The 26,247-nt window shown below is 41.3% G+C and overlaps 2 protein-coding genes across 7 annotated transcripts in view; one reads left to right on the top strand and one right to left on the bottom strand.

Moving 5' to 3' along the window:
• rock1 (Rho-associated, coiled-coil containing protein kinase 1) overlaps window positions 1-7,855 on the bottom strand; it is a 43,387-nt gene extending 35,532 nt beyond the window's left edge. The window contains exon 1 of one of the 3 annotated variants that reach the window (XM_080439416.1): window positions 6,342-7,855. In XM_080439416.1, coding sequence (XP_080295542.1) covers window positions 6,342-6,434 — 93 coding nt within the window. In that variant the 5' untranslated portion in view covers window positions 6,435-7,855. The remainder of the gene's footprint in view (window positions 1-6,341) is intronic. The other 2 variants (XM_080439415.1, XM_080439417.1) reach the window with 2 other exon arrangements.
• A 2,537-nt stretch (window positions 7,856-10,392) lies between these two features.
• greb1l (GREB1 like retinoic acid receptor coactivator) overlaps window positions 10,393-26,247 on the top strand; it is a 56,856-nt gene continuing 41,001 nt past the window's right edge. For all 4 annotated transcript variants that reach the window (XM_080440734.1, XM_080440732.1, XM_080440733.1 and 1 more), the window contains exon 1: window positions 10,393-10,510. The gene's annotated coding sequence lies outside the window, so the exon portion shown is untranslated. The remainder of the gene's footprint in view (window positions 10,511-26,247) is intronic.

Genomic DNA, 26,247 nt, shown 5'->3' with positions numbered 1-26,247 from the left:
CAGATATTTAAAGCCAGCAATGCCTCATGATGCGATGGTTGTTAGCTTGTAGATCAGTTGCTTTTTGAAAACTGACACGTCGTACTACGGACTGGAGTATAGGCATGGAGGTAAGACAGTAGACTGTAGCCTTGCAGACTAAATGCACAGTGTCATAATGTATGTACATCATACAATCTGGCCAGGTTAATGATTATGACTACTATGGTTAGAATATGCTAGATGTATGTGTACTGTAGCTAATTGTGGTGCTCTTATCACCACATGGTAAAAAATGTTATCCATGACTAAGAATAGTATACTTTCGATGACAACAAACATTTCAACATTAATAATGTTTAATAATCATCAAACCATTCTGCATTTTATGGCGTGGCACAGTTGAATGGCAGTTGTTTAGAAGAGGGTGTGTGTGTGTGTGAGCGTGTGTGTGAGAGAGAGAAGAGGGGGGGTCACACATCATATACGTTATAAATGACTGACGTGGTAGACTGAGATTTTCAGGGGAGCCACGCCACTATTAGACCCCATCTTGTTTTAAAGCTGGGACACCTACAAGAGGGTTTTGTGTGTGTGTGTGTGTGTGTGTAGGTCTGCAAAAAGAGGAACATTAATTAATTCAAGGGACTTTTCTGGCAGAGACCTGACAGAATGGGTTGCATTGAGGGCATACTGGTTGCGCGCATACTGGTTCTTATCAGTGTGACGTTGTCTGTATAGGATGAAACTTTGGCCAAATGTGGAAATGAATGTCCTCATAGTACTGACATCATAGACTGGCCACAAAAAGTCTGAGATCCACATGGAAGCCACGTTGTTATTAGACCCCATCTTGTTTTGACAGCCCACAGGGACAAATGATGCAATGTCAATCTCAACAGGTAACAATAAAGTAGTTAACTTTGGCCCGGCAACCATTTCTGCAAGCTTGGCAGTTGGCACTAGAGAAAACTCTGTATAATATGTAGCTTTTTAGGCAACCATCCCGCTAACATTGGGCCTCATTAACAAAGCTATACATAAATGTCATACTATATTTTAGTGTATATTTAGATTTAGAGAAAAGACGGACGTGCAATTCACGAAAGGGTGTGTAAAGCCTTGATTTGTGCGGATCACAGGTGAACAGGTGGGATTGATCATTTGATATGCGCATCATATGTGTATCCACCCATTCGTAAAACAAATGCGTGTTCATGTCTGCCCCATCCACGCCCTATTTAACACCATAAAAGGTAACCGGAAATATCCAACGTGAAACGAACTTCACCCGCTGAGATCTCCATAGTGCAAGTTCAACTGCGTCACTCTGCATCAATAAGAACAGATCTGCAAGCTTACATCGCTTTGCGTCAACGCTTTCACAACTTGCAGATCAATGTATTTGGCAATCGAGTCCCTTTGCGTGATGGCTTTGCTGAACGTGGATATATTGCTCTTATGTGTAAATGAAAAGAGAAAAATCCATCATCAATGGGGAATCCAAGCCAATAGAAACTGCAGCCTCTCTTCCTGGAAAGGTAGCATGCTATCATAGAAGCCATTGTTCTCGCATTAATAAATGACCAAAACTGCCTGCCGATGATGTCATTGGTAGGCGCTAGGCGGGTTTCTGAACTGTCCCCAGCCCTCCTCTGAGACACAGTAGATAAATAAATGGTAAAATATTATAATGAAAATTAGTGAGGATATTGTTTTTAGGTATTGTTTTTAAAAGCATGTACTTTTGAGTACTCCAGTACTTTAACTCAAGTACAAATTTGACAGAGCAACTTTCACTTGTAGTTGAGTAATATTTAACAAGGAGTATCTGTTACAGAGAATACGACATCTAGCATCAGATCACCACCTAATGCGGCGCAACGCCAGCGTGACGTCACATCTTTATTTCCACATACTGAACCCAGCATACAGATAGAACTACAACCTAAAGATACAACCAGAGAAATAGCTAAAGTAGCTATAAGATTATCCTCAGAGACCAGTGGAATACTGAAACTTCAACAATCATATCTCCACGACTAGAGGACAACTCCCCACTATTATCCACGGAATCTTATTCTTCATCATTATTCTGAATATTCTGCATGCTATTTATTGTTAAACATTGAGGATTCAAGTGACAATTCACAACCCCAACAAGTGCCTAAGTGCATCCTTCATTACAGTATCTATACTTTGACTCAAGTACTGGAGTAGAGTACTTTGTCCACCACTGGTCTGTTCATTCCCACTGCCAATCAGCTGACAACGAATGCTTCCTGCCACTCATTCTGGTTTACTCAACGTCTTGCTTATGCGCAAGGTTTTACAACAAATGCACAGCTTTATATATCGCTTGACAAAAAGGCAGGCGTTCCAACAACCAAAATTATCAAATGGAAGAAAAATAATAATAATCATCATATTCTCAAAATGATCTACCGGGCCAGATATGATTGCCGCGGGCCGGTTCTGGCCCCCCGGCTGCCTATTGCCGACCACTGGCCTAAATGTTTTTTAAAGACAGATTTTTAAACATCATGTAAACAATCACGATGGTCTGAAGAACCATCGGCGATGGCTATCCGTCATCGTCCATCGACACAGCCCTAGTCGTATCGCAGCTCGCTGTTTTTATATAATGAAAAATTATCTCTTTAAATGTTTTGCTTTATATTCTAAGGCTACAAGTTAACTCATGTTATATTTTGGCAGATATGTTAACAGATTATAAGCCACACAAGCCAAGTGAGTAGCTCAGCTAGAGCTCCACGACTCATTAATTCCTCGACTCATTATTGCCCCCCCTTCGAATGTTCGAATTTTAATTGAATTTTTCCCCATAAGTTGAGCTACGACATCCAAAAAAGCTTAAATTGTCCAACAAAGGCCGGGAAAACCAACATTAAATGTTAATAGGCTATACTAACTAGATTACATCACTGCATTGATGCAGAATCATCCACATCGCAATGCATTAGAATACTTTTCCACACCTCTAATTGACATTAAGCAATGATACGATTAGCAACAATTCTAGCATCCAATTCACTCAACACTGACTAATGCCAGGTGACAACTTCAAGAAATGTCACACCCATTAACATTCCTTCCCAGTTCCAACACTCCAGTGTATTCCCTGGGTAGAAACACTAGTACTAACACTAGGGACACTAGTAAATTAGCCGATTTTCACGCATTAAACATCAAATACATTCAATTGTGAATAAATATCATAATTCTAGACCGGCTAGAGAAGGCCTGGTCTATCAATAAAAGTAATTCATTGTTTTTTGACACATTAAGCCAAAAAGCTGGCTGCATAAGTTCTATAATATACATTATTACATGTTTAAACCATTCAGGATTACGCCACCATTGCACGTATTCAAAGTCATTCTGGATAAGAAAAAGGCTAATTCCCCCATCAATCAGTCTGAAAACCAATCTACTACAGCCTAAAAGCCTAGTTATTTCCTGTGATTAGTATTATTACAGATTAAAAGTTCAAATAAGAGATGAAAGAGATCAAAACGTAGTGGGGCTAATGCGCCCCAAGTGTCAAAGGAAGAACAAAGGCTATGCCAGGAAGCCCTCATATATTTCAAATAAGACCAAAGCCCACACCCAACAAGTTCCAACATATCATCTCAGTCATTCCACATCACCAACTGGTGAATTGGCTCAACCGTTAAAGAACCAAGCATACCAGTCACTACTAGTAGCAGCAACTATTCTATTACAACTTTTTCATTACTTGATTGGTACCTTAACTAAATGTAGGCCAACCATTTCAATTTAAAATCCCCTTTTTAAGGATGTTTCAGCCAGGGGTACAATTTAAAAGCAGCAGTTGTTATATGTGAGCTATTGGAGGCATGCAGAAAAACAAACAAACATACACAGAACAATATGCAGCCCTTTTAATGTCAGTGAGCTCTCCCATCACAATGCCAGGAATTCTGCCTGTTCAGAATGGCCCTCAGAAGCCTGCCTGGAGCACAGTGATGGTGGGCAGCACAACACCAGATAAGGCCCTCTCTTCTCTCCAGCAGAAATTATTTAGGGGGAGTAGATAAGGATGACAGGGCTAGAACACAGCCCTTGATAGGCCACCCTTGAGCAGAGTGGGAAGGTGCAGGCCAAAATGTCAACATCATGCAACGCAGGCCTGGCTTCTCTGAAGAGGGGGAAAAAATGCATTCACCACAACACCAGTCCTACACTGCAATAGCAACCACAGTAAGGTACAGAAACATGGGCACTAAAAGGCTTGCATTGTGCATTTTGATGGAACCTATTACTCATAGCCAAACATGTCGGAGGCTGCTTTATGAGTTAAATGTCCCGATTCAAGGCCTTCAGAAACATGAGTCTTCGGTCCACATAATTTTGGTTTATGGGTAGAGAACGAAGCCCACACCCAGCTACCTCAGAGCTGCCTGCCTGGTCTCAACTCTCTCTCTCCAGACGCGCAGAATGGCTTAGAGACACACAGGGGACTCTAGGCCAGTCAAAGACAAGAGGTTATTTGATTAGCATGGAATTTTATTAAGCTGTGGGTGGAGTTGCATGGTGGTGGAGAGTGCCTCAGCAAAAGGCCTCCATTCATTGATCAGAGAGATTGCAGAGGGGGGAGAGAGAGGAACAACACCCTTGTGTGTGTAGCTACTGACAGAACAGTCCCCACAGCTTTTAGCCATTAAAATGCAGAGCGTGTGCACTTTTAGGTGAGTTTAATTGGCTTTCTCTAGAGTGGGACTGGGAGGTTAGAGAGGCAAGGTAACTTCTCTTGTCAATAGCAGCAGACTGCATTTACAGCAGCCTACACTAACAGAAATACTCCTGAGGTGGGTGTGGCGAAAGCAAAAGCCTCCTCCCCAAAACACACTGCTTCTATGCTCTTTCTCTGTGAACCACTACACAGTAAAATCCTTGAGTGTTCATTTAACTCAGAGTACAAACTAAGGTAACAAATGGAACCATGGCAAGGGTCTATTTGGTTAAATGTGTACACTCTCATTTACAAATGGATAAATTAACACTGAGGATATTTGTCTTGACAGCTGATTTCATAACGATGACACTACTCTTTAGTCTTTAGCCTACAAAAACTATTACTGGTCCTTGACAGATCAAATACCAATGCTGGGCTCCAACTAAGAGTAAATTCCAAAACTGCCAAAGACAATCTCGGGAAATCCTGGCCAGAATCTTCCATCAAATCACAACAATAGTGTTGCATGTGGCTTTTTGGCTCGATTCATCTACACAAAACATCTCAGTACAGAGAACTGCATGAGTCACATCTGGCTGAAGAAGCCAAAATGCCTGTGAAAATACTTTGCTACCTCTGCTGAGCTATGCCGATCATCAACAAACCCTAGCTCATAAAAAGGAAGCATCCCCTCGCATCCGCTGCACTGTGTGCCAGTGACGTTGATTGAGTCACGTAATATTAAAAACTGGAGGTGTTGCTCTGGGGTTCAGCACGTGGCAGCAGCAGTATTCTTTCCCCAGACAAAAAGAGTCACTTCATATCATGGGTTGTCACACAGACACAGGAAGCAGCCAGGACAGACTCCAGCGATCAGGCAACAGGTGTACTGATGCAGCTGGAGGTCTGCACTGCAGGTTAGAACAGGCTTGCAGGCGGTGGTACATAGCCTAGTGGCTATCACTTCCAACTAAAAATCACAAATCAGACTACCAAAAAGCTAGACAAAACAGCCCACCCACAAGTCTATAACCTTACGTTTCACTCGGCCAAAGACAAGGGGGGCTCTCACACACACACACACACACACTCGCAAAGACCTATGCAATTTCTGAAGGTTGGCTGCTCAAAATCACTCCCTAAGTTGATCAGATGATGTCTGTCAAACGCTGCCGTCATCTCAACTGGTGGTCACCGCCTCTTCAATTCTCAAGTCCTTCTATCTGACAATACAGTAGTATCACGACCTATGGAGGCTGTGGTATCCATTGTCGTGGAGAATAAACATCAACCTTACACATTTTTTTGCAATTACAAACTCATACTTCGGGGCTGCAAATAAGCATGGATGGGAGGGGAAAGAGGAAACAGAAGAGGCTCAACTGCTGAGAACTTCACTTTTCACAAAAAACTTTAGATGTAAAAGTGCATAGAAAAGGCGCTTTGATTTCAACTCTCGGGCGACGTGTTAAGCCGCCACACTAACACCTTTCTCCAGAGAAACTTCTCTCCGTGGCAATGAAACAACTTGACCGTCTCCTCTCGCCCAGGCGGTGTGTTTTTCTGCTCCAAGGAATAGTCTGACCCCGAATGGCTGATTGGCTAGCTACTTAGCCAGGCAGCTAGCAGGCTAGAAACTTACCAAAAGGCAATCCGTGTTTACTTCTGACTTGGGGTCCTTCAACATGGCATCGATTTTCTCAAATCGAGCCTCCAAACTTTCCCCAGCTGACATTTTTGGTTCAGTTGAGTTCCACTGTAGTTCCAAAAAAAAACAGAAGCAGCGGACGAGTCAGAAGGCTAGCTAGCTTAGCAGTCGGTGGTAGCTAGCTAGCCAAATGTCCCCCTTTCTTCGTGTGAACTCTTGACCAAACTTCAAAGAAAAGACGTGTTTGTTCTCTTATCCTGACAAACCGCGGAACGTTTACAGTTGCGTTGGACACACAAAAGCCACATTTTCAAAGAAAGGGATGTTTGTTTCCCAGTCAAGTTTGGAGAGTGGCAGACACAACTTTGAGCAGCAGAAGATAAATGCGGCAACAGATTAGTGAAGTGGAGCCTCCACAGGATGCCGCCGCTCCGCAGACAGAGAAGAGGCTTTCGAAAAATGTTGCTGCATCCAAAACGCAAAAGGTAACGAAAAGTGAAGTAGAGCCTCGGCTAGCGGCGCTCGATCCGCGGCGAGGTTAGTCCAGGCCCGCGTCCATATCTGTGCCAGGGCCCTTGCACAAAAAAAAAAAGACAAACGAGTCTGACAGCTGCAAAGTAGAAGTGGCGAAAAAAAAACTTCTCCTTCCAAATTTCGATCACTTTTTTTAAAACACGGCTTCTCGTTAAAACATTCAATGGCAGCCCTTCCGCTGCACGCCTCACATTGTCACCTTCGGTCTGTTATGACAGGCCCGGGTGGTGCTTTTCGGATTCCAAACACATAAACAAGCTTTTAGAGCTATGTTATTTTTCGTAAGAAAAAAAAAGAAAACAGTCGATGCCCGATTTTCTCCCACAGCCTGACCAACATGTCCGCCTTCCTGTTCAAACACCCCGGAGAAGCGACTTCGAAACGTCACGCACTGCGCATGCGCGCCGAGGCGCATTCAAGGAGTTGTGAGTTCTGGTTGAGAGTGAACGCAACATGTTGCTGAATGCTGATTCAATGTTACTGTACACACTGATAGCTCTACTGCAATGGATTCAATGTTACACACTGACAGCTCTATTGTAATGGATTCAATGTTACACACTGACAGCTCTACTGTAATGGATTCAATGTTACACACTGACAGCTCTACTGTAATGGATTCATGGTTACAATGTTACACACTGACAGCTCTACAATGGATTTAATGTTTTATGTTGTTACTACACACTGACATCTCTACTGTAAAGGATTATATGTTACTAACAGCTCTACTGTAAAGGATTGCGTGTTACTACAGCTCTACTGTAAAGGATTACATGTTACTTTCAGCTCTACTGTAAATTATTACATCTCAGCTCTACTGTAAATTATTACATGAACAGCTCTACTGTAAAGGAATGTGTTACTAACAGCTCTACTGTAAAGGATTACATGTGTTACTAACAGCTCTACTGTAAAGGATTACATGTTACTAACAGCTCTACTGTAAAGGATTACATGTTACTAACAGCTCTACTGTAATCATGGATTCAATGTTTCATGTTGCTGCACTGTAAAGGATTACATGTTACTGACAGCTTTACTGTAATGGATTTAACGTTACACACTGCTGTAATTAAATGGTGTTATGCTGTTGTTATGTATAAAGTTAATTGAGGTTTATAGATTATTTATACATCAGCGCTGTTTTGAAATGTCCCAGTTCTTCAGTTGCCAATCACATTACTACAACGACAAGTATAAAGTTATAGGTAACACTTGCTATGCGTCCCATGTCTATAATGCATTATAAACATACTTATAAGGCCTTATAATCTGCTTATGATACTGTAGGCTATAATTATAGTTATAAGAACTCATAAATAGTCATAATGCTTATAAAAAATATCATCTAGCCCAAAATAAAAAGTCTGTGGGTGACCAGTAAGTATGAACAGTGTTATAAGTAGATTATATTGCATTATAAGTATGTTTTGAAAGCAAGCATTACCAACCAGGTTGAAGTATAGCCATAGGGTGCGTTCGGAAATATATGTCCTCATCAACCGTGTTTTCTTAACCCTAAACTAGGTGATAAGAATAGCCTATATAGCACAGCTTGATACAAAGGGGCGATGTTTCACCACATGAATAAACTTACACATCACAGAGTAGTATTGCACATCATTTATTGCATCATTTATTGCTAGAAATGAAAATAACAAAATAGTAGCAAGAAAAGAAAGTGACCCTATGGGGGAGCTCATTCTTTTTAAGAGGAGCCCACCTCTCCTGTGAGTGACTCACAGGAGAGGTGGGTGTGCTGCTGCCTTAATTATTATTATTAGTTTCGTGTGTGTGTGTGTGTGTGTGTGTGTGTGTGTGTGTGTGTGTGTGTGTGTGTGTGTGTGTGTGTGTGTGTGTGTATGTATATATATATATATATATATATATATATATATATATATATATATATATATATATATAAATGATTAATTAAAATAAATGTGCCCCAGGATTATATATAGGCTAATAATAAGTAGGCCTATAATAGACTATTTTAATTTCAATGTTGATCAAAATTAAAAAAAAGATTTGATCCATTAAAATAGGCTTAATAAACTTGAGCTATCCACTTTATGTTAAATGCATGTTAAATGTTCATTGAAGGGAAACGTTATTTATAATGTTTGTATCTTGTTAAGTATTTTTGTGTTGCTTTTTAACCCATGTTAACCCATGCTAGACGTATGAACACAAGACAACAGCCGCGTCATTTCCAGCTATTCTGCATTTCTACCAACAGAGGGAGATGTTCTCAAGCTTTTGAAACTCAAAACTCACTTATGTACGTAGTAACCTTATAAACTGTCAACAAAACAATCACTTGAATAATAAAATAAAGTTTGCATGAGTTGGTTACATCCACAAAATCTTGGCAAAGGTTGGGGTCAGTGAAATATCAAAATGTTGATGTCGACAACTTAAGACAACATGTTCTGTTCTGTTCTGAACGTTTTATTTCTTATCGCCTTGCTGGCTCTCTCCATTGACGGGACTCCCTCTGTCTTTGGTGTTTCACCCAGGTGGGCGTGGTTATATGCATATCCCTAAAAAAAAGGCATAGTTTTAACTTTTAACCTCAGTAAAACGATGCCTAAACCTAATCCTAAACTTAACCTCACAAAAACTATGCCTAACCCTAACCTTAACTTCAGGAACTATGCCTAAACCTAACCTCAAAACCACGCCCACCTGGCCGAAACACCAGAAAAAGAAACACCGCTCCAGGCTCCACTGACGGACAAGTCAGCGCGTTCACAAACCAAATGGTACAGTAACGCACTGACGTCACTTCGGTGGCTCCCTCACCGTGTCAAAGCCTTCTAGGAGCAGCAAAGCAACAACAAACAGAGACAGCATTAACTCAGTGTGTCGATGGACGTGGCGGTGTGACGCTTCTCAATTCGGATTAAAAAAAAGGTAAGCATGCCGTGCGATTATTACGTTCAATAATGACTTAATACACTTTTCACAACAAGTGTCTCATGACGCACTGGAAGCGGCGTTGATGAATACATAGGTACTGTTTGACCTATACGCTGGCAGCGTTGCCAGATTTCGCGAGAGAATTAAGCAACCACGTCTAGGAAAACAAGCCCAAAAGAAGCGACTAGGCCACATGAGCGCTTCTATTTGAAATTAGCCGATCTATAAGCTCACAACTGGTCGCGTTGTGAGCTTGTAGATCTGCTTTTTTCAAAAACTCGTGAAATAAAAGGTGGAATATTTGGATTTGTTTTTAAAAACATTCTAACAACACAAAAATGCTCCATGGGCACAAAACATTTATGAACACATTTGATAACCAACTGGTTTAAAAAATAATGTAAAACATTTGGAAGCAAGCCTAAATAAGCAAGTACACGTTAGAAACCAGGCAGCCCAAAATACAAATTTGTACAAGCAACTTTACATAAAAAGAAGCTCAAAGTCGCTTATAATAACCCGACATGGCAACACTGACTATGCGCTGTCAGTCAGTGCGTTCTGCGTTGAATGATGCAGGTGACGATTAGCGGCGCTGCTCTGTTCTGGTCAGCGATGCTACCAAGTTAGCTACTGTCTATGACTGTAACACTAATGTGCACTGTTTAATTTCAAAGGGAACCAGAACATACTCAAACTTAGTAAGTATGTTTTTTTTTTCTTTTAGTAGACTCAAGTATAGTGACAACTCGGTTATTCATGAGTTAGGCTGTCCGTAAACCTACCTAAATTGAAGTAACGAGAGAATCGGACCGTTTTCGGCTTCGTATTCTAATGTCGCTCGTCTCGTTACTGCAATAATATTCTTTGACCTATTTATTAGGCTAGTGCCAGCCTGCGTTCCCCCAAAAGTCTGTCTATTAGCTAAATAGATCTACATCTTATTATGCCGACGGAATTCATTTTATTGGACTTAATAAACCCTTTGCCCAGGTGGCCAGGTCATATAGGGTAGTGGTCCCCACATCATGATTTTCTTGGGGGACCCCAGATGACAGTCAAGTGACAATTTAAGGACCTTTAAGACCTTTTTAATACCTAATAATAAGAAAAGCACCATTACTGCATAAAAAGTGATCAACAAACTATACTATTATAACAAACCAAATTGTCAAATAATATAAGAAAGAGGCAAACATTTTGCAAATAGCCGATCTACAAGCTCATCAGCTTGTAGATTTTGGAGGGTCTCAGCCTGAAAAGGTTGAGAACCACTTGTGGCATCTTGTGATAAAACAGTAGTAGTCCATATCAGTGCAGTGTTGTATGATCGATTCATCCATCAGTAATTATTTCTGTGTTGATGATATTAGACTTGTCTACTAGGTAAGAATGAATGCCATATGATTGCCAAACAAACCCTTAGACATGGAAAGTGAAACCCAAATTCACAGATTTTATCTATTCATTAATGCATTGCCTGGGGGGGGTTGTTGATGGTCTTGGTTCTTCAGCAGCCATGCCAGCCAAGATAATGTCAGATAAGAGCGACTAGAAGATGCAGTGCCAGTGTGTGGTCTGTCTGTCAATGTAATTATTATGCAAACCAAACCAGTCTATCTTGACCAGATTCTAATCTACTGTCCCCCATGCTTCAAGTCCTAAAGGTTGCATTCTTATTATATGTCTCAAGACCACCCTCTCCTGCTTCAGAGCCAAGGACAATATTAGTGATTAACCTGAAAGTCCTGAATATAAGTTATTATTTGCAGGCTTAGAAATGCTATCAGAGCCCACATGCACACTACTAGCCTATCTCCTATTCCAGTAACACTGCACTTCATAAAGCTCATCAATGTATTTTTTAGGTGCGATCACTAGTTTTTTTTACATAAAAATGCAAGTGAATGAAAAGAGAAAAGAGGAACCATTTTGTTGGTGCTGACTGCTGATTATGATTTATTTAAATTCACGTTGAGTTGCCATGTATCAGTTCTAACTTTAACTTTAACAGAGTATGTTGTGTTGCTGAGTGTGGATTGTGAACTTTGTTGGGTGGCCTGTCTGTCTCACCCACACGTTATCAGAGAGGGCAAGGGCTGGAGGGTTCGGTTCAGGGGTTCCTGAACGCTGACCATCTGGCCTTGGAGGGGGGGGGGGTGCTTCCTCACTAGCTGTCTTTGTTCCTTGAGAACAATTGGGAGTTAATCTAGGGAGGAGATAAATGCAGCCCCTGTGACACAACTGTTGCACTATAGGACAGGTTTCTCTCTCGCCCTATCTCTCTTTCTCTCTCTCTCTCTCTCTCTCTAGCCTTGAAGGAGACATCTCTCTCCATGAGCTTTGCATAATTCTTTACGTTTTCCAGTTAGGTGACAGGCTTTCAACTGTTGAATGGCACTTCTTGAATTTACGACCATGCTGGTTTTGGTGAAACTGCAAGCGAGCCATACTGTATGTGGTTGTGCCGACAGAGCTGTGATCAAAATGTGTCCATCTATCATCATCCCCTTGTTTTTTCTTCTTAATTATATCATTTTAACTTTTGGTATGAACAGTTGGTAACAATGAATGAGTCTACCCCAAATGTTTATTTTGACAGTCAGTCTCATCATTTTAAAAGATTTTGGCTATATAGTACCTTGAGCAAAACAGATGGCAGACTAAAATGGCATAATAAAATACTCAGGCCTACTTGTTTAAATATAGACGTACAGACAGTAGTGTATTTTCAATCTTTTGTCTTGCACAAATATACCTTTCTACTCTTTTTTTACCTTGTAGCCTGGTTCATGTTTCAAGGATCTCCTGGGTAGGACAGAATATGTCTGAAATACTCTCTGACATTTCCTATAAGAAAGCTAAAAGCATGAAATGGATCACTATAACCTGATCTGTTCCCATTTTAAGCCTTTGTTACCAGGGTAACATTATGGTGATTTACTTTAATACCACACACTGTCATCTTGCCATCTGTACTATACATGCCCTATTCTTTTTCATATTTCAGTCACAAAGCTCTTCTTCTATGTTGCGTTTATTCAAAAGCATTGAAACCCAGGATTCGAGGATGCTGGTGCATATTTCAGTCACACCTTCTCTAATTATTATTTTCTGTTATGACAAAACAATATGTGGTGGTGGGGTCACTCAGATGTGGGGTCAGTGTCATAACAAAAAGCACTAGGCTACATAGTGATTGATTATCAATACAGTCAGGAATGCAGAGGCGTCAGGTTCCGCTGTGGTCTTTGCTAGCAGCAGAAACATATCAGTTTGAGTATTGATCTACTATGAAGATTCATCCACAAGACAAGAACCACCCTTACAGTTAATTTACACTACTTACAGTACAGTGCATCAGGCTTTTTTTTAGATCATGAAAACACTTAAGGGACTAGCCAATCAGATTGTTAATTGCTTTTCTTCAATGTTTTCCGATGTGATTAGAGGTTGCAAGCTTACAACATGTTACGGATGCGACACGTTCCTGCAATAGTTCCAGCTAGAGGAATCTGTGCTATTGAGATGTGATAGAATCCTGAAAACAAATGACGCTCAAAACTACCATGAAACTGCTTAGATGGCTGCTGAATCTTTCTATTTTGCATGGGTTGCTTTATTTATTTGAAAAATTAGCTGTATAAACCTTAACCATTTTAGACAATTAAACATCACCAACAACTCAGCAGATAGGATAGGTTTGCAGAGAGACCTTTGCAGTGAAATACTGTATAAGTCATCAGTATTCAATCAAATCATGTGGTGCTCATAATTTCAAGTATTAGCCTAAGCAATGTCTATCTTGTCAAAATGTTCAGTTAGTATCTAAAGCTTTCATTTAATTTGGCTATTTAGCCTAATCATGAAGCATCAGTGTTGTGGATTGTCTCACTGTTATTGTGCCAAGACAAGCGTCTTTTAACCTTTTAAACTTTTAACCTGTCCTTTTTTTATTGGGGGTCAAGAATGCCAGCAACCCATCTGCACTGTCAGCTCTGTGTAAAAAAAAAGGGGGGGGGGTAAGAAAATATTGACACTGATAGTTTAATACAGATGTGCCACAGATCAGAATTAGAAGTAGTACACACACACACACACACACACACACAATCACATTTGCCTGCATGTTGTGTTTTTATTTTCATGACAAAATCACATCCATTGTGGTACTAACAAGCAGATGACAGTTGTACTTATATAGTGACATCCTGTATACTTGTGCATGCAGTATCCTGATCAAGTGGAATATATCAGTCATCATATTGGTATCGGCAATTTCGGCCTTAGAAATTGTATTGAACCAATATCAAAATAATCAATCGGCTTTCGCCCATATGTTATTTTATAATATTTATGTTTGAATGTGAACATACATATAGCTGAAAAGGCCTTTTGTGAGTCAATCAGTGTTTTCTGCGGAATCCTTCAAAAGGGTCAACAAGATGGAGAAAAAATGTAAATAAAACATTTGTTTATGTTCGGATATGGGCCAAAATTTCAATATTGTGCATCCCTGGTTTTGGACTAAAGAGGCAAGCCATGTGTCAAATACGTCAACATTTGTTGGAAAGAGCATTCATAATGTTCTGCTCCTTTTAGACCTTTTATTGACCAAGTCCCAAAAATGCAGCATGAAAGTGGAGAAGAGAAAATATAGATAAGGTGTGGAGGGGAGGGGGGGGGGTGGAATGGAGGTTGAAGTAGATGAGGTTGAAACATGTGGGAGTGATGATGAGCAGAGAAGCAAGACAGCTGGACATGGACAGCACTGATCCTCAGGCTTAGAATCCTCGGCCCGAAAGACATGCATGTTAGGTACTCATGCCAGTGCCCTTGACCAAGGAACTGGCATTACAAATGGAATTGGTCCCATAGCACTGCACGTGCACGGGTGGCTGCCCATGGCTCCTTAGAATGGGTTAAATGCAGAGGAGAAATTTCCCCAAGGGGGACAATAAAGGAAAAATAAATCAAATCAAATTGACACTCTCTCAGAGTTGAATTAACAGCGAGGATGTAACCTTGTAGGCTTACTGAACAAAGCATTTTTTCAATGAATTTAAAGGGAACGGTGTGGCACCAATGGTTCCAGCCTGATCAGAGCCCCATTACTGAAGTCCATTCTAAAATTAAATGCTTAGAAAGTATAAAAAGTGAGGGGGGAAAATCTGCTCTGGCAGCACAGGCACTCAATCAATTTGGCACTGATTGGTCCGGCGGTTTGTGAGATTGGCTCCGGAGTCCGGACACAGAAAAACACACAGAAAAACAATTCACTTTAAATCAGGCTTTATTAGCCTGTATTGTAAGGAGCACTTTTTATTTCATAATTTGAAGCACATTATCATGTTAACCCATTCAATCCGGGAACGCATATACTGTGTCATTTTAGATTTTTAGCCATTATTTTCTACTTTGGGCTATTCAAAAATAGTAGATCTACAAACTTACGAGCGCTACAAGCTTGTAGATCTGCAATTTTTTTAATACGTGTTATCTAATGTTTAGGTGCATGTATGTACATATTCTTGTATGGGTATCTGTACATGTACTACATTTACTGTATGAATTGGCATTTTGTGGGAATCAGTGGGCGTGGGAGTGGATCAGTCCCGGGAGAGATTTTGTGTGTGTATTGTGTTGTTTTTGATTTGTGTATTGCATTTGTTATACATTTGTGTAAAGGATCTCCTTGAAAACGAGATGATTCATCTCATGGGGTTTATCCTTTTTATAAAGGCACTAAAAATTCTTGTGCACATCTATTCCCATGGGGATCAGACAGGTAAACACGGTTCTATTGTCCTTTACTTTTCTAAAATGAAAAAAGGAGTGGAGAGGAGCACAGGAGGGGAACAACTGTATGTCCTGTATAAGGAGTATGACAGGGTTGCACAATTGGATCATTAAAGCCAATCTCACAAAGGCCTTTGCTCCTCCCCCCGCTGAAAGGAGAAGTCAAAGGTCTGTGACCTCTTCCATTTATGTGCATTGATCCCTCTGCTGGAGGTGGGGCTTTCTCGCCCAAAATCCCTCTCCCATCAGATGTTATATCTTAGTTTCACCTGCACTGAGTGAGGAACACATATTTCTTTCGCATGGCCATTAGTATTTAAAGTCAATTTGACGTCATTAGCATTTGTTTACAAAATGATCTTACATGCACTGTTTATCATAGTGACTGGATTTTTTTATTTTTTAAACCTCAAATTCAACTTAACAATCAATCACGTTCTTCCAGAGGTTACATCTCCTCATCCCTTTCACCAAGCTCAGTAACTGATATTCTGTGCACTCAAATGCCACTTGCATTAAGCTACTTTGGATGCTCTGACTATCATGTTATCTGAAGATACGGTTGCGGAGCATTGGTCTGTGGTTAGACAACTTGCCCCAAATATCTGACCATGAAGTTGTGTTGTGTTGTGTCGGGTGTGAGTCTCCTTCACGCCCAGGTGTTAATGACCTGCCTAGGAGTGAAGGAGAAAGGCTCTGTGGACTAAAATCCCTGCCAGATAAAATCCCTTTCTTGCTCACGGCACTGGATCTCATCTTGTAATGATTGACGATTTGAGAGAAATGTACAAGGAAAGATAGGACATACAGTACGTAGAGTACAGCCAAAAAAAGGCTGAACATCTTGCTCTGTTTATTGTGGGAAGCTCTGGGCTTAGTGTGTGTGTACTACATGTCCTGTACTTGTACTTCTAGTTCTATCTTTGTGAAAAACCAAATGTCTTTATTTTTTTTTATTGTGCATACTATTGTGCAATATGGGTGGTATTACACCGATATTGGAACCCTATACATTTGTGGCTTACATCAAGGGTAATCTAACACAAATATAAGCCATTTCACTTTGCCAAATTAAGTACCAGGGGCAGACGAGTGTTTCTTATATTGCAGTGGTGTAAAGTAACTAAGTACATGTACTCAAGTACTGTACTTAGGTACAATTTTGAGGCATTTTTTACTTTGATAGAGTACTACGTTCTAATGTCCAATAATTTTGAATTATTTGAAAACTTTAGTTACTTCGTAGATTTTGATTATTATTACAAAACCACTTCAGAAATATTCACTAACGCAATTTGAAAATAGCCGATCTCCAAGCTCGCAACAAGTCGCTTTGCGACGCATTGTGAACATGTAGATCGGCTATTTTCAAAGGATTTTTACACATTTGAAAACTTGGGGGGCCTTCTGCATAATGAGTACTTTTACTTTTGGTACTTTACTTGGGGCAAGTTTATTTATACAGCACTTTTTATAAACAAAGGCAATTCAAAGTGCAATAGGTAAGGGATGAATGTAGTCAATGGAAATCGTGTGTGTGTGTGTGTGTGTGTGTGTGTGTGTGTGTGTGTGTGTGTGTGTGTGTGTGTGTGTGTGTGTGTGTGTGTGTGTGTGTGTGTGTGTGTGTGTGTGTGTGTGTGTGTGTGTGTGTGTGTGTGTGTGTGTGTGTGTGTGTGTGTGTGTGTGTTACTCACAGTCATGAGTAACTGATAAATGGTACTTCCTGTTGTGTTGCAAGTTATCTGTTTCAGATGTGTAAGACAGGCATCATCCTGTAATCCTTATTGACCACGTGACTGACCGAACACACCTCAATCCCCCTTTTCTCACTCACTCCTCAACCCCTCTGCCATTCACCCGCTTTCCCAGCAACCTCACATAAAGAGCACTCACTCACTCACTCACTCACTCACTGCACCCTCTGTGTTCCTCTGCATCAGATCAAAGTTGAAATACCTCTCTGGCAGAAATGAATGGAACTTATCTAGTACATGCCCCTAAGTCATTCGTCAGCAAGCGTGTCCAGAACAAAGACGAAGGATGACCATTAAGTGTGACAGTTTTTCTCTGGACGTGTGTGTGTGTGTGTGTGTGTGTGTGTGTGTGTGTGTGTGTGTGTGTGTGTGTGTGTGTGTGTGTGTGTGTGTGTGTGTGTGTGTGTGTGTGTGTGTGTGTGTGTGTGTGTGTGTGTGTGTGTGTGTGTGTGTGTGTGTGTGTGTGTGTGTGTGTGTGTGTGTGTGTGTGTGTGTGTGTGTGTGTGTGTGTGTGCAATGGAGGTGGGTGATTGCACACCACAATGAAAGATGAATGACTCATTCCAGTCTTTTTTTCCATGGGCTATGCTTTTTAATTAGCCACAGTAATGGACAAATGGGGTTAGGAACCCTGGAACCTGAGACATTCCATCTTCACATCACAACTTGCATCACATTGCAATAGGATCCTTGCAGCGTGAGCAGTGACCTCACATCTCTACACCCACCGTTCCCCTTTTTACTTGACTATTCTGCATTCTATGCTGGGCTCCATTGCACCAAAGTGCTTTCACAAACAGCAAATTTGGATGTAGGGGTGTTTTGGAGAGCACTTAGTAATGATATATCTGTGGTCTGAGTATTGAAATTAGGAGAGCAACCGGGTAATAATCCACTCTTTCCCTGCTGTGGTGGAACAGTGTGTTCTCATATTGTCTACAGCAGTATTCTCCACTGTGCAGAGATGCCGTCCCCAGTGGAACGGTACCTGCAGCAGCCAGAAAATGATGGCTGCAACTTGCTCATTATTTTTAAAGAGCACATTGTGTACTCTGCCGCTGACTGCATTATAATACGACAGGCTGAAGGCCAGTTAACGTTTTGTAAGTTGAACTGGGTCATGTAGGGTTTGGCAACGAGTTTTACAGAATCAGAATCAGAATCAGTTTTTTATTGTCACATCACAGGTTTACAAGGTAAAAAAGTGGGTGAAATTCTTTTTTGTACATCGTTCCCATCGCAACGTTAGTTTCCATAGAAAGAAGAGGGGGGGGGGAGAAGAAGAGGGTGGGGGCAGGTGGGAAGGAGATCAAAAACAAGAGAGCAACAGAAGGCCAGACAAGTTATCTACATATTTACAAATTACCTGAGATAATAAATAAAACTAAAAAAACTAAACTAAGGTGCCTGAGCATAGCAGCAATGTATTGTACTGTGCATGTTATACTTATACTGTGCATGATAGACAAGGGCGTTAAGGTGCTTAAGGAGCACAATAAAAAGACCCAAAAAAAGTCAGTGCGTTATACAAGGGATTAAGGTGCAAAAGGTCAGTGCGTGTCCACCTAGAGTGGACTGACCCTAGTATAATCCGCATGTAGCTCCATGAGGGAGTGCAACAAAAAGTCATTTGTACCTGGTGTAGTCCACAGGTGTGTCCGAGGGGGGGGCTAAAGTCCAAGTCATTGTCCCTGGTATAATCCACAGGTGTGTTCAGGAAGAGCCAGAAAAGTCTGCGCCGCCTGCTGTCAGGCTGCTGAACTCATCCAGGCTTATGCCCCATTCAGCATTCTGACAGCGGCTGGATTGAAACTACACCAAAATCTGGTGGTGGAACTCTTGATACTGCGGTAGAGCCCCTTGCCCGGTCGCGGTCGTTGTAGGGGGTTGAACAGTGTATGACTTGGGTCTATTTTTTTTTACCGTGTCAATGGTTGTTTGAATCACTTATTAGTGTTAATTTTGCGATAAGAAATGATCAAGACGGTCAGTCGTTTAACAACCGATTAGTAAAATGAAGATCAGCATCACTGTACTGAAGGACATGGTACTGTAAATGCACAATGAGAGCAGGTGCGAGGGGAGTATTCATTTATGGAAACAAATTTGACAAAATATTCTATCTTGTCAATTTGTAAGCCTCTTAAGTCTTGTAATACGTTTTTGGGAAAGGATGAGGACTAATGTCTCCCCTGCAGAAAAGACCATACGCACAGGTCTGTTTCTATTATCTTCTGCTATTCTGCTGCATTTTAACGATGAAACAGATTTTATACTTGTTGCTCTAAATATCTGCTGGATGTTTCTCTACCTGCATGCTGCCAGTAGGCAAAGAAAGACACTGCACATTTTTCAAATCAGCCTCTGGCACTATACCAGCCCGCTTTACATTTTGGCCTATAACTCCTGAACTGTAGGTCATAGAATCAATTCCTTGGATCATGACCCAACTTCGTATACGCCATGCCCATTTCCTATATTTTCCACCATTTAGCATTTATTTCTACAGATTTTGTCCAAACCTCACACAAATCTTTACACATTATCTTTGGAGTCAATTTGCGAGAGTGAAATCATTTATTTAAAAAATGCCATTGTTTGTCCAATCCATTTATTTGTCTCAGAAACATGATTTTGTACCAATATTCGCCATATCAGGTACACATGTCTCATCAGGAGTCATGACAATGAGCGTCAAACTTCTTTTTTTTTTTATCCAAAATTTGTGGGAGGGGCCTATAAACAAGACCAGGAGACCTGGTTCTGCCAGACCCAGAATTAAGTCCTAGTATGTAACACACCTACAAACCACTTTATAACTGAAAAGCATAAATCAGATATTAGGACCTTCAATACAAATCTGTAATTATAGTTTCTAACCTCTTTTCCTTCAACGTTCTCCAGTTGAAAATCACATCAGACGAGGCTTGAGTTAAACTTTCTATTTCCAGGACTCTATTATAGGTCTCATACCATCTCTTAAGCAAGGATGCCTCTTTTATAATTGGGTTGACAAAAATGGTTGAGTTGAATGACACAGATAAAGATATACCCCCATAATGAGAGATACAAGCCGCTACGTCACGGCTAAGCCGGACTTCACATGACGTGTCAGCCTGTGTATGCCCATGTATGGACGAAAGGGGGACAGACTTTTTTTGGCTGGGGCCGGAGGACAAATGGACCATGCCCATGTATGGACGAAACAGGTACAAAGCCTCATGTAAGCCCGACCCCTTGGGTCTGGCAAAAAAAGAGAGCGCCATATCAATCAAATTGGAATCGCATGTTGAGGTGCCTCTATAGAGCGCATCTCTAAATGCTTTCACTTCAGTTCATAGTGGCCCGAACCTCTAATGTCATAAAAGAAACGCTATCCCCCACAGCCTCCATGGTGCCTAAAGGTAGCTCTCCACTGCACCGACGTCGGCGGCGTTAAGCGCTGGAAAGCGCCTGTTGTGTGGCCGAAAATCTGTTGTCAAATGGGCGGTGTGCACACTGTTGTGTCGGGTCGTAAGTTGTAGGGAAGCGTCGAAAGCTGACCAAACAAGCTCGGTGGGCTACCGACAGCTACTGCCGGTCGGTAGCAGCACCCCGCTGCGGTGGAGAGGGGGGAGAGAGGGGGGCGTAAAGTAGAGCTCCCTGGTGGGCTGTTCAGCTTGTTTGGCCAGAGCAAATCAGTTTTCGTTTTTTCCCTCTCGTCTGCTTCTGGTGCAGGATAAAGATCGATAAGCTGGAGATATTGCCCTTGGCACATTTCAACTAGATACCATATTCTAAACTCACTTCCTTTTACCAATCAACTCCAAAGCAAAGCAGTGCTACGATTAGCACAAAAATGATCTGTGTTATTGTTTTGGTCCAAGCTGTGTCCGCTACTCTGAGCTCTGCAGGCTGCAAAGTGCAGTCGGCCGACCGTTTGCAATAGTTTGTGCGGTGTGGTGACCACAACTTTTGGACAACTGAAAATCCGACGACATAGGACCCGACTGCCAGTCGGTAGTAGTCTGTTTGGTGGAGAGCCACCTTAATGGCTGTAAGCCACCAGGCCTGGCAGAGATATGTGCTCCACGAAGAACATCTTTCTAGGTTACGTTTGCAATGATTTAACTGATTTTTTTTTTTTTTTTCAAGTTTTCTTTATTTTATATTTTCACATACAGTTCAATAGCAAAAAGCATACAAAAACAGTGTATGTTACCCCTCCCCCCCCCCCCCCCCCAAAGTTCCCGCTCCGAAAGAGCCACAACCCTGGTATGTTATTGTACCATTAACACAAAAGACAATAGAAAATAAGACACAATTGCAATGAAAAATGAAAACAAGTCAAAAATAAATAAATAAAGTATACACAGTAGAATATATATATTATTAAAGAAATATTTAAAATGAATTAAAAAATTATTTATTTTTAATTAACTGAACATTTTGATTTAAGTTTTTTCTGCATTACCATTGTTGATAAGAAGGCTATTTACGGACAACTGTTGAAAGCATGAACGCTTTTAGACAGAGGCTATATTGTTAATCACTTCAGCTGATCTATCGTGGTTTTAATCATCTGTGTTTTCAGGTCCCATATTCTCTACTGTTCCAAACCTCCCTGCCCACACACACATTTCACAAACACAACAATCCAAACAGGTCACCCCCCCCCCCCCTTCTCTTTCTCTCTCTGTCGCACTCTCTCACACTTTCTTCTCTCTCTGCCTCTCTCTCTCTCGTTCTCCTTATTACTGAAACACAAGGTCATAATGTGTGGCAGGCTGAGTGTGTGCGTGTTCGGTCTGTCTGTCTGTCTCTGGTACCATTCTTTGCAGTAGGCTGTCATAGACCGGCCAAGGCCACGGTGACCAGGACCCAGTGCTCTGATGCGCCGGTACTTAGTGTTCCTGCCTGGCTGGGAAGGTCATTCTTGTCTTTCAATCTCTCCATTCCCCCCCACCCCCCTCTCTCTCTCTGTCTCTTTCTCTCTCTTGTTTGTCACTCTGTTCCTCTCCCTTTCAGTCAGAGAGTACATGTTCAATTTGCATTCAAATCCTTAGTGTAAATGTATTTTTTGTGCTAAAAAAAGAAACACTATCTACTTTACTATGTATTTTACCATGTACTTTTATAATATAAAGTATACAATTATACTTTTGTAGATCTGGTCACCAACTTGATGCACACACAGCCTACGTGATGATGAAGTCAATAGTACACAGTCTACACTACAGGATAAATACATGAGTATACAGCCTACGTGATGATGAAGTCAAACGTACACACAGCCTACATGATAAATACATGAGTATACAGCCTTCATGATTATGAAATCAGTAGTGTATACCTTAGATACTGTACACTGCTCTGTACTTATATTTCTTGCAGTGGAGTTAAAGGGATATTTCCCTTTCAAGAAAAATTTGGTCATTTTATCGTCTACTCAGGCCGTTGTGAACCCCCCCAGACAGTTTTTAAGTTGCTCAATTCAGTATATAGATATTTGATATTCATTTAATCAGACACGCCTCCTTCCTATACAAACCCATTGTAACTTCAAACTCTATTTTAACCATGTTAGATTCATCAAAAACACCCGTCCTTGGTTCTGGTGACTCATACCGCCCCCCTAATACGCGAGGGGGCCGTGTTTTTTCAATTACTTTTTTCATTTATTTTTTATATATTTTTTGGAAAATGAAAAGAAATAAAATACAATAAAAAATAAAAAAATAAAAATGGAAAAACACGGCCCCCTCACGCATTAGGAGGGCAGGGTGAGTCACCAGAACCAAGGACGGGTGTTTTTGATGAATCTAACATGGTTAAAATGAAGTTTGAAGTTATAATGGGTTTGTATATCAAATATCTAAATACTGAATCAAGCAACTTAAAAACTGTCTGGCGGGCTCACAAAGGCCTGAGTAGACAATAGAATGACCAAAAGTTTTTTTGAAAGTGAAATATCCCTTTAAGTTGCCCCAGCCCATATGGCCAACCATGACATACGATCCAGTAGCCAATACGGTGTCTACGTATATTATGTCTATGGTATGTACATCCTTGCCTACATGATGATGAAACAAGTAGTATACAGCCTACATGATGATGAAATCAGTAGTAGACAGCCTACATGATTAGGATTGAAATCAGTATTATATAGCCTACATCAGTGGTTCTCAAAGTGGGGTCCGAGAACCCCCAGGGGTCCTTGGGGGGGGGGGGGGGTTTCAGAGGGTCCCCAGCAAAATGGGTTAACAGCATCATCACAATCATTTTCAAAATAACAGATAAACAAGCTCATAGCATGTCACTTTGTGCCACGCTGCGAGCTTGTACATCTGCAATTGTCTTTCCTTTTTTTTTAATCTTGAAAGTATTGGAAAATTTTGAATAATAAAAAAAGATTAACACAAATCTTCTCTTCTGGGCGTCCCTGGCGCAAAAAAAACACTGGCCTACATGGTTGTCAGTAGCATTATATAAAAACTAGTGATATTTCTATCTTGTCAAGTGAACAAAAATCAGCAGAGATGTCTCCCTGCTCTGTGCGTGCGCTCATGCGTGCATGCATGCGTGTGTGTGACTGCCTGCTTCTTTTGTCTCAATGAAAACCAGGGATAAAGAGAGAGGAACAGAGAGAGCCCACTCGAGTGAGACCTCTCTAAAAAGCCTTCCCACATCATGCACGTCATGAACCTGCAACACAGCCTTTGATATGGATTGAGCCCTGTTGCTGAACAGTTATATGGCATCTGTCTTTCTAAGGTTCTCCTGACTGCAGCAAGCTTGCACAATCCTAGATTGGATATTAAAAAAATAGCAGATATACAAGCTCATAGCGCAGCACAGAGTGCCGCACTATGAGCTTGTAGATCTGCTGTTTTTGAAAAATCGTGAACATGTGTGCAAATCTTTGAATTATGTCTTCTAAATCCTAACCGTTTTTTTGAAAAAACTTATGTTCCTAATAATATCAGTGGTTCTCAGACTTATTCATGTTAAGGACCCCCATAATTATATGTATTTGGCCATGGACCCCCATCCCCCCCAAAGCAAAGATTTGAGTTTTTTTTAAATGGCAGATCTACAAGCTCATAGTGGTGCCGTGCTAAGAGCTTGAATATCTGCTATTTTTCCGAATAGCCAGAAAGAATGACACATGCGTTCCCGGTCTTAAGGGATTAAACACCACAGAATGTCTTATTCAGCTGAGTTGGCTAATGGATGTTGGGTCCATGACGTCATTGGGGTGTCACACATCTGAAATGCAAAAATTGTTTATAACAACAAATCATCATTTGTTTTGTTTTTTTTCTATTTTACTCTCATCATCCCACTTGGAAGTTTGAAACTTATTGACCAAGTGATGTTTTAAATGGCCACATCTGCCAGTCTGGAAAACATCACATCCCTCACTGGATCAGTGACACCGGTGCTGAATGGCTTTACTGTCACTTTTTTCTCATCAGCAAGGTTTGTGTGTGTGGCGTCAAACCCCCAGACAAAGGATGTCATCCCCCCACCGCACCCATTGTCCCATTAAGACAAAAAAAAAAAAGTCCTGCTGCTACTGTGGCTCTCACTGGGGTAAAGATGGACTGATGGGATTTAAGTTCTGGGCTCTGTCACCGGGGGCAACCTGGCTTGTATTAATAGAAAGGCTGAACCTGTGGGGGGGAGGGTGAAGGTGGAGATGGGGGGGAGGGAGTGACGGAGGTTAACGGGGGTGCTGCTGATGCGGCAGTGGCGCCTGGGGTCAGGAAGCTGTGCATGATGGATACAGCTGATCGCCCGGTTAGGAAGTTTGGGGAGAAGGAGCGGGGGTCTTCTTCCTCAGGACATTTAGAACCCTCTTTGTCAGGGTGTCACTCAAATGGATTCAAGGTGGCTCTGAGACTCTTTTCACTGGGGGCAAAAGAAAGGAGAGGTCCTATTGTGAAAGGTCCCCTGTCTCAACCACAAGAGAGCTCTTTCTTGTGTCCTCTCCACATGTGCTCACTATGACTTCGTGGCTAAATTAAGTTAGGGTTGTCTGCTTCTGAAACTTTTTCAAGGAGAAAGGTCTGGTCTATTGAGTGCATTCCTTTTGTCTACATTTAAGGTTTAAAAAAATGATGTTCTAACTTCTAAAATGGTTGATTATTTTTATTAACGAATAATGTGGCCAGAATGATAAAACTTTAAGGAGATACCGTAAGTCATTTGGGGTGTTACACATACTGTATATTATCTATGAACTGTCAGTCTAGTGAAACGTTAACTGAAAATTGACGTTTCTGAAACCTCCCGCTGGTATCCCGTCTCTCCACCAGCCTCTGTGTGACCATCATTAGAGGTGGAGGGAGGGTAGAGTGCAGTCAGTGCGGGATGGTCCCTGGAAGCGGAACCCGACCCCACGCTACCGCCTGTCATCTGATAAGAGCCAATGTTTTGATAGCACTGGCACTCTCAACATGATCCATGGCTCCCCTTTTACACCCCATAACAAACAGGGCTGTCCAAACAATAATTTAAGGCCAGGACATGGCCCGGTCAACCATCATCAAAAGATCTCGTCTTGACTGGGGATGAGCTGTTAGGTGTTGACCAGATGCTGCGGTGATGACATTAAGAAACATGACTCATGGCTCGCTGTCCCTCTGAGAGGAATACTAATGTTTCATGCTGTGTTTCGAGGAAGACATTTTCAGTGTCCCAGAATAGGGGGAGAGTAAATTGGAACAATTGGTTCTAACGTAAGAGCAAACATAATTGTTTAGCCAGAGAAACCAATTTGACCATTCCAATTGTTGCAATTACTAATAACATCCAAGGAATGTTTTCCTTTGAGTGGCTTCCTCCTTGGTCCATTTTCTGCTTTACCATTGACCGCTGGTTGACCACTAATGGATGACAGA

Source organism: Gymnoscopelus braueri, assembly GCF_963280865.1.
Source record: "Gymnoscopelus braueri genome assembly, chromosome: 10".
NCBI classification, from domain to species: domain Eukaryota; kingdom Metazoa; phylum Chordata; class Actinopteri; order Myctophiformes; family Myctophidae; genus Gymnoscopelus; species Gymnoscopelus braueri.
The sequence above is the reverse complement of the archived record's forward strand: the minus strand, read 5'-3'. Positions and strand labels throughout refer to the sequence as shown.